Genomic DNA, 9,815 nt, shown 5'->3' on the forward strand with positions numbered 1-9,815 from the left:
GAAGGTGAAAAAAATGTGTGTTCTAGTCTTATGTAAGTATTGGGAATGATTGACAAAATTCCCCCAAAAAAGGGCAGTTTAAGAAAAAAATAATGTGAGAAGAGGATACAGGAAGTTACTCTAACCCTCAATGTCAAAATAAAGGTATAATTTACTATTTTATACTGGATCACTTATGTGACACAAACATGTATTGTTGCTACATGGTAACTATTTGTGCTTAATACTGTGCCTGCGCAGCTAATTAAGGTTTTGTGACGGTGGCAGTTTAACCCTGAAAGAGATGATTTTATTCCAATTCTTCTCAGATTGGATTGTGTTGCATTTTTTATTTCCTGGGATTTGAAAGTCAAAGAATGAGCAATTATTTTGGTAATCAATAAGTTTGTTCGATTAATCGAGTAATTGTTTTGCATATTTTAGGAAAAAAGGTTCAAATAAACAAGATTTTTCTGACGACCTTCATCCCTCCTTCTCATGGGTGTGCATAAACAACATTGACATTGCACTCTGAACATGGATAGAACATCAATAAAAGTATATCAAACCCATCAGATCGGACTGTTAAGTATCGTGGACACTGATTGGCTCAGCCTCAGACTGCATCAAATTATTGGATGAAACCTTGACTAAAGGCTGTTATTTACTGCTTTTTTATGTTCTAGCAATGAAAATATGTGATTAATACTGAATGATTCCTACAGGAAGTAATTAACAAGGATGAACAAGGGATTACTGGACCTAGTTTTCCACAAAAAAGAAAAGGAGGTGAAAGATGTCATGAGGCAACACTTACATATTCCATCATGTTGTTGGATTCGCACTTCCTTTTGCTCAGTGTCCAGTGCAAACACAACTGCAAGTACACAACATGATAATTAAACACATGTTTGCTCAGTGTCTAGTGCAAACACAACTGCAAGTACACAAAATGATAATTAAACACATGTTTGCTCAGTGTCCAGTGCAAACACAACGGCAAGTATACAACATGATAATTAAACATGTTTGCTCAGTGTCTAGTGCAAACAACTTCAAGTACACAATATAATAAACAGACTTTTGCTCAGTGTCTAGTGCAACCACAACTGCAAGTACACAACATAATTAAACAGACTTTTGCTCAGTGTCTAGTGCAAACACAACTGCAAGTACACAACATGATAATCAAACACATGTTTGCTCAGGGTCCAGTGCAAACACAACTGAAAGTACACAACATGATAATTGAACATGTTTGCTCAGTGTCTAGTGCAAACACAACTGCAAGTACACAGCATGATAATCAAACACGTTTGCGCAGAGTCTAGTGCAAATACAACTGCAAGTACACAACATGATAATTCAACACATGTTTGCTCAGTGTCTAGTGCAAACACAACTGCAAGTACACAGCATGATAATTAAACACATGTTTGCTCAGTGTCTATCTAGTGCAAACAACTGGAAGTACACAACATGATAATTAAACACATGTTTGCACAGTGTCTAGTGCAAACAACTTCAAGTACACAACATAATAAACAGACTTTTGCTCAGTGTCTAGTGTAAACACAACTGCAAGTAAACAACATGATAATTAAACACATGTTTGCTCAGTGTCTAGTGCAAACACAACTGCAAGTACACAGCATGATAATTAAACACATGTTTGCTCAGTGTCTATCTAGTGCAAACAACTGCAAGTACACAACATGATAATTAAACACATGTTTGCTCAGTGTCTAGTGCAAACAACTTCAAGTACACAACATAATAAACAGACTTTTGCTCAGTGTCTAGTGTAAACACAACTGCAAGTAAACAACATGATAATTAAACACATGTTTGCTCAGCGTCTAGTGCAAACACAACTGCAAGTACACAGCATGATAATTAAACACATGTTTGCTCAGTGTCTAGTGCAGGGGTCGGGAACCTTTTTGGCTGAGAGAACCATGAAAGCCAAATATTTTAAAATGTATTTCCATGAGAGCCATATAATATTTTTTTTTAACACTGAATACAACTAAATACGTGCATTTTTAAGTAAGACCAACATTTTTAGGGTAAATCAAGTCTCTCATTCCTTTTAATAACATTGTTATTTTGAAGCAAAACCAATAATAATTAAAATACTTGTTGAAACCGTGCGGTTGAAAACAGATGGATGGATTAAAATGCATGAGAATGTTTTATATTTTGAACGTTATTTTAAACACTGTGATTACCAGCGGAATTATTCATTACTTATCGTGTTAAGTAATGTCACCTAAGATTTATCTGAGAGCCAGATGCAGTCATCAAAAGAGCCACATCTGGCTCTAGAGCCAGAGGTTCCCTACCCCTGGTCTAGTGCAAACACAACTGCAAGTACACAACATGATAATTAAACACGTTTGCTCAGTGTCTAGGGCAAACAACTACAAATACACAATGTGATAACCTCTATTACCTTCTACTTACCTTACTCGACCACATTTATCCTAACTTTAAAAAAAATGATTTACCTTCTTTACTTTTTACTTATCGTACATTTGACTTAATTGCTTTTTATTCATCTTATATGTAACTAATTTTACCTTCTATTTACCTTATTTGAAAGTCTTTTACATTGTCTTTTTTTACCGTTATTTACTTTCTTTTACCTTTTATTTACCTTCTCTATAACTTGTTTTACCTTTTATTTAACTGACAGTATTTTACCTTATATATTCCTTTTACTTTTTTACTTTATATTAAAGGCCTACTGAAATTAGATTTTCTTATTTAAACGGGGATAGCAGGTCCATTCTATGTGTCATACTTGATCATTTCGCGATATTGCCATATTTTTGCTGAAAGGATTTAGTAGAGAACATCGACGATAAAGTTCGCAACTTTGGGTCGCTAATAAAAAAGCCTTGCCTTTACCGGAAGAAGTAGACGATGTGCGCATGACATCACGGGTTGTAGAGCTCCTCACATCTTTTACAATCATAGCCACCAGCAGCTAGAGCGATTCGGACAGAGAAAGCGAGAATTTCCCCATTAATTTGAGTGAGGATGAAAGATTTGTGGATGGGGATAGTAAGAGTAAAGGACTAGGAAAAAAAATAAATAATAAAAAAGTAAAAAAAAAAAAATAAGAAAAGGCGGGGACAGTGTTCAGATGTTATTAGACACATTTACTAGGATAATTCTGGAAAATCCCTTATCTGCTTATTGTGTTACTAGTGTTTTAGTGAGATTATATGGTACCTGAAAGTCGGAGGGGTGTGGCCATGGGTGTTGTGACCGCCAGTGTCTCCGGCGGGAGGAGGTAATAGTCCGCAGCAACTGCAGGAGGACGCGAGCTCCGCTCATAACTACGGTAAGAGCAGACTTATTACCACAATTTTCTCACCGAAACCTGCCGGTTAACATGTGGTCGGACACCATGTTCGCTTGACCGCTCTGTTCCATAGTAAAGCTTCACCTTCGGGAATTTTAAACAAGGAAACACCGGCTGTGTTTGTGTGGCTAAAGGCAGCCGCAATACACCGCTTCCCACCTCCATCTTTCTACTTTGACGTCTCCATTAATAATTGAACAAATTGCAAAAGATTCACCAACACAGATGTCCAGAGTACTGTGTAATTATGCAATTAAAGCAGACTACTTATAGCTTGGATCGGGCTGGAAAAAAATGTCCGCTACAACCCGAGACGTCAATTGCACGCGTCATCATTCCGCGACGTTTTCAACAAGACACTTCGCGGGAAATTTAAAATTGCAATTTAGTAAAATAAAAAGGCCGTATTGGCATGTGTTGCGATGTTAAGATTTCATCATTGATATATAAACTATCAGACTGCGTGGTCGGTAGTAGTGGGTTTCAGTAGGCCTTTAACATAGTTTAATTTGTATTTACCTTCTCAATCAATCAATTTTTACTTATATAGCACTAAATCGGGAGTGTCTCAAAGGGCTGCACAAGCCACAAGGACATCCTGGGCTCAGATCCCACATCGGGGCAAGGAAAAACTCAACCTAATGGGATGACCTATTTATTTATCTTCTTTGATTGTATTTTACCTTGTTTGATCTTTACTTTTCATTTACCTTCTATTTAAACTATTTTACTTTTATTTACCCTTCTATTTAACATATGTTACTTTTATTTACCTTCTGTTTAACCTATTTTACTTTTATTCACCTTCTATTTAACCTATTTTTCCTTTTATTTATCTTCTATTTAACCTATTTTACCGTTCATTTACCTTCTTTTTAACTTATTTTACCTTTTTCTTACCTTCTATTTAACTTTTGATGAACCTCCTATATTCATTGTTTTACCTTTTAATTACCTTCTGTCCTTTATTTTACCTTCTAAATTACTTATTTTACTTTTTAATTACCTTTTTTTTTACATTCTATATTCCTTCTTTACTGCCCACCTTTACCTGTGATGGACCTAGTGTTTATCAGCAGGAGAGTAGAACTAAATGCCTGCAGTTCATCATCAAGACACAACAAAGGCACTCACCTTGTGGTAAAGTCTGCAGTTCTCCCACTCCAGAAGCTTCTCTATAGATTTTCTTGTCTGTAAGACACCCGGTAAAATGATGTCATGCTCGTGTGTGTGTGTGTGTGTGTGCGCATCTCACCCTCTTGCTGAAGCAGATGACAGGCCACAGACTGAAGCCCAGCGTGCAGCAGCAGCACAGGCAGCCACACAACAGCCATCTCACGTTCACCGGCAGCGTCTTTCTAAGACAACTGTTCACTCGGTTGATGCTCGCTCTGAACTCTTCTGGTGCCACCTGAGTGAGGAGACACACATACGCACACGCACAGGTATGTATGAGGTCAGATAGGTGTGACACAGCCCCCAAATGTCATCAATGATCCCGCTCCATCTTGTCAGTGGAAGACTTTAGAGTAGTCAGTGGACAGCTGAATGAGAGTCCACTCACCTTGCCTGTGAGTGCTGAAGGGAATTCCCATTCAAACTTGTTACTGAGGCCAAACCTGTGCAGTTGGGAGGAAGACAAAGGAGAGGTCAACATGTGTCATGAAAAGTCTAATGTGAGAGTTTTTGTCCTGGAAGGAAAGATTCCTTCCGTTGGTCTGCTTTGCTTTTGTCATGGAGGAGGAGCCTCTGTCGACTGCTATTAATTATGTTTGATAAAATTGAGAAAATATGAAATAAATATTTGTATTGTGTCTTCGTGTGTACAATGTTCATTAATGAGCGCTGGAAGTCCTACTTTAACCAGTGGATGACGCTGGAAGTCTCTTCAAAGTCAAACACAACATGAAAGTCCTCATTTTTTTGGTTCACACTAGGGCTGGGTGATATATGGAATATACTGGATACACGGGTTTGTCTCCGTGCGATATAGAAATGCCTATATGGTGATATTGGAGTATACGTTCTTACGCAGTTGCTTTAAGCTGCGGGCATCACACTCTTTCTTGTCTCTCCTCCTTTAAAGAGACACAAAACAAGCGCACCTTCTTACATACATCACATACTGTCACGTCACACGCCCTCCCCGAGCAGAGGTAGCTACATGGTAACAATAGCAGTGATGCTAACGGTGCGTTGCGAGTGGTGATACGAGAGAGAGAAGATGCAAATCTGGTAACAAATGGAGGAAGAATTAATTCCAAGACAAACAGCACGGGGTGCATCGTCTGGCGGTAGTTTGGCTTCAAGCAGGAAGATGTTCAACAATTATGCAGCAAAAGTGTTGCTACAAAAAGTAGCAGCACTGCTAATGTGTAGCATCATTTGAAAAGTCACCTGCTAGAGAAAGAAGAGTGCTTACTCCGCATGTCAACATCTCCATTCGGTGCCACACCCACAAAATGTCCAAGCAACCATTTCCACATCAACACCGTATGAAAAAGATAGTCAACAACAGAAAGAGATGACGTCCGCGGGAACCTACTACATAGAGAATGACATACACTATTTGATTTCCTGTTATGTAGCTCATTTTTATTTGACACTTATTGAAATATCTTGTGTGACATCATGCACAAAAGTGCATTTTGTTTTAAACTATTTTAGTGGCGTTCTGTACCAAAAGTGCACTTTAATTGAGTGTTGGTTTGATACGTAATCTTAATGACATCATGCACAGAGGTGCACTAATAGCTTGTTTAAAAATGTCTCTGACAATCTTGTACTTTCTGTTTTGGAAATGACATGAATGTTTGTGTCACTGCTTAAAAGCTGTTTCATAAATACACTTTTGGTAAATTGACTTAGTTGTGATTTCCCTCTCTGCATGAAAGTTTAAAAGTAACATATATTAATGCAGTATGAAGAAGAATGTTTGAATGTATACACATAGAATCATCATACTGCTGTGATTATATGCATCAAATGTTAATTCAAGGCTAAGGCAAAATATCCACATATTTGGTGTATCGTCACATGGCCTAAACATATCGAGATATTAATAAAAGGCCATATCGCCCAGCCCTAACTGGAGGCCTAGGTGGGAAACACACTGCCCACCACTGATACATTTAAATTAATCTTTAAAACAAAACAAACACGCCTAGATAAGATGTATCATCACATTCTCAATGTTGGTGTTCTCTTAAGTTAAGTCATTATTCGTATGTTTCAAATGGCTGGAATAAGTATGAACAAACTGAACGAGAGTTGATAAAAGTACAAAAACTAAAAGATTAATAGTAGCATCCACGCACGTAGTTAGCATGTTGCTAACAGAGTAGCTCTATGCCAATGGAATTAGCATCCAGCAAACTGGATAAATATAATTCACACACACTAATTAAGTCATTATTTGAATGTTTCAAATGGCTGGAATACGTATGAACAATCGTAACGAGAGTTGATTTAAGTACAAAAACTATACAGGTTAATAGTAGTGTAGTTAGCATGTTGCTAACAGAGTAGCTCTATGCTAATGGAGCTAGGATCTAGTTAGCATGCAGCGAACTGGATAGATATAATTCACACACACAAATTAAGTCATTATTCGAGTTTTTGAAATGGCTAGAATAAGTATTAATGAACGTAACGAGAGTTGATAAAAGTACAAAAACTAAAAGGTTGATAGTAACATCCGCGCGTGTAGTTAGCATGTTGCAATCAGAGTAGCTCTATGCTAACATAGTTAGCATCCAGCTAACTGGATAAATGTAATCACACACAAATTTAGTAATTATTTGAATGTTTGAAATGGCTGGAATAAGTACGAAAAAACGTAGCGAGAGTTGATAATGGCAAAAAAACTAAAAAGGGTAATAGTAGTGTAGTTAGCATGTTGCTAACAGAGTAGCTCTATGCTAAAGAAGCTAGCATCTAGTTAGCATCCAGCTAACTGGATAAATATATTTCACACACACACACAAATTAAGTCATTATTTGAGTGTTTGAAAAGGCTGGCATAAGTATGAACAAACGTAACGAGAGTTGATAAAAGTACAATAACTAAAAGGTTAATAGTGGCATCCACAAAGTAGTTCTATGCCAGGGGTAACCAATGCGGTGCCCGCAGGCACCAGGTAGCCCGAAAGGACCAGATGAGTCGCCGGCTGGCCTGTTCTAAAAATAGCTCAAATAGGAGCACTTACCAGTGAGCTGCCTCTATTTTTTAAATTGTATTTATTTACTAGCAACACCGTCGCTTTGCTCGACATTTTTAATTCTAAGAGAGACAAAACTCAAATAGAATTTGAACATCCAAGAAAATATTTTAAAGACTTAGTCTTCACTTGTTGAATTCATTTCTTTTTTTTACTTTACTTCTTATAACTTTCAGAAAGACAATTTTAGAGAAAAAAATACAACCTTAAAAATGATTTTTGAACACATACCTGTATACCTTTTAAATTCCTTCCTCTTCTTTCCTGACAATTTAAATCAATGTTCAAGTAATTGTATTTTTTTTTTTTTATTGTAAAGAATAATAACATTTTAATTTAATTCTTCATTTTAGCTTTTGTTTTTTCGACAAAAAACATTTGTGAAATATTTTTCAAATTTAGGATTAAAATTCAAAAAAATTATTCTGGCAAATCTAGAAAATCTGTAGAATCAAATTTAAATCTTAATTCAAAGTCTTTTGAATTTTTTATAAAAAAAAAAAATTCTTGAAAATTTAAATGAAATAATGATTTGTCTTTTTTAGACATATAGTTTGGTCCAATTTGTTATATATTCTAACAAAGTGCAGATTGGATTTTAACATATTTAAAACATGTCATCAAAATTCTAAAATTAATGTTAATCAGGAAAATTTACTAATGATGTTCCACAAATTATTTTTCTAATTTTTTCAAAAAGATTTGAATTAGTTAGTTTTTCCTCTTAATTTTTTTCGGTTGAATTTTGACTTTTACAGAGTCGAAATTGAAGATAAACTATGTTTCAAAATTGAATTTTCATTTTTTTCATGTTTTCTCCTCTTTTAATTTATTCAATTAAGTGTTTTTTTCATCATTCATTCTCTACAAAAAAACTTCTGTAAAAGGAAAAAAAAAATGTACGACGGAATGACAGACAGAAATACCCTTTATATATATATTTATATATTTATCAAAGGTAAATTGAGAAAATTGGCTATTTCTGGCAATTTATTTTAAGTGTGTATCAAACTGGTAGCCCTTCGCATTAATCAGAACCCAAGAAGTAGCTCTCGGTTTCAAAAAGGTTGGTGACCCCTGATCTATGCTAATGAGTTAGCATCCAGCTAACTGCATGAATATAATTAACACACACACAAATTAAGTCATTTTTCGAAAGTTTGAAGTGGTTGGAATAAGTATGAACAAACGTAATGAGAGTTGATAGAAGTACAAAAACTGAAAGGTCAATAGTAGCATGTGTAGTTAGCATGTTGCTAACAAAGTAGCTCAATGGTAATGGAGTTAGCATCTAGTTAGCATCCAGTTAACTGGATCAATATAATTAACACACACAAATTAAGTCATTATTTGAATGTTTCAAATGGCTGGCATAAGTATGAACAAACGTAATGAGAGTTGATAAAAGTACAATAACTAAAAGGTTAATAGTAGTGTAGTTAGCATCTTGCTAACAAAGTATCTTTATGCTAATAAAGTTAGCATCCAGCTAACTGGATCAATATAATTAACACACACCAATTAAGTCATTATTTGAATGTTTCAAATGGCTGGCATACGTATGAATAAACGTAATGAGGGTTGATGAAAGTACAATAACTAAAAGGTTAATAGTAGTGTAGTTAGCATGTTCCTAACAAAGTAGCTCTATGCTAAAGGAGTTAGCATCCAGCTAACTGGATAAATATAATTCGCACACACACTCACAAATTTGAAATAGCTGAAATAAGTATGACCAAACGCAACGACAGTTGATAAAAGTACAAAAACTAACAGGTTAATAGTAGCATGTATGGTTAACAAGTTGCTAAGAGAGTAGCTCTATGCTAATAGAGTTAGCATCGTCAGTCAGGTGACAAGAGTTCCAATTCCCCCCCCAATACCAGCGACCATCGTCAGCCACTTACACGGTGACGTAGCCGCAGCCTCGCACTACCACCGGGTCCGGGGCGTACTTGAGGAGTTGCTCCTCCGCGGCCCTGTCCTCGTCCTCCTCCTCTTCGTCCTCCTCCTCCTCTTCCTCGTAGATCTCGTCAAAGTCCTCCATCATCCGCGCTGCTCCGCGGGAGAGACACGGCGCCGCCCGGGGATGCAAGCAAGCACGCCTGCCCCGACGGAGAAGGAGAAGGCGCCAGGAGAGAAGAAAGCGAGATGGAAGTTCACATCTTCTACAGCGGCGAACATCAACATCAACATCCGCGGCCGTCGCCACATGACACCGGAAGCGCGGCCTCACTTTGTGT

At 36.7% G+C, this 9,815-nt stretch overlaps 1 protein-coding gene across 3 annotated transcripts in view; it reads right to left on the minus strand.

Moving 5' to 3' along the window:
- The window catches only part of chic2 (cysteine-rich hydrophobic domain 2), a 17,249-nt gene extending 7,434 nt beyond the window's left edge, over window positions 1-9,815 (minus strand). Inside the window, exons 1-5 of one of the 3 annotated variants that reach the window (XM_061905756.1) lie at window positions 9,480-9,811; window positions 4,917-4,971; window positions 4,608-4,763; window positions 4,487-4,543; window positions 797-856 (exon numbers count right to left, since the gene is read on the minus strand). In XM_061905756.1, the coding sequence (XP_061761740.1) occupies window positions 797-856; window positions 4,487-4,543; window positions 4,608-4,763; window positions 4,917-4,971; window positions 9,480-9,622 (471 nt within the window). In that variant the 5' untranslated portion in view covers window positions 9,623-9,811. Of the gene's footprint in view, window positions 1-796; window positions 857-1,115; window positions 1,206-4,486; window positions 4,544-4,607; window positions 4,764-4,916; window positions 4,972-9,479 lie in introns of those variants that run through there. The other 2 variants (XM_061905763.1, XM_061905771.1) reach the window with 2 other exon arrangements.

The sequence above is a fragment of the Nerophis ophidion genome, linkage group LG01 (genome assembly GCF_033978795.1).
Source record: "Nerophis ophidion isolate RoL-2023_Sa linkage group LG01, RoL_Noph_v1.0, whole genome shotgun sequence".
In the NCBI taxonomy this organism is placed as follows: Eukaryota; Metazoa; Chordata; class Actinopteri; order Syngnathiformes; family Syngnathidae; genus Nerophis; species Nerophis ophidion.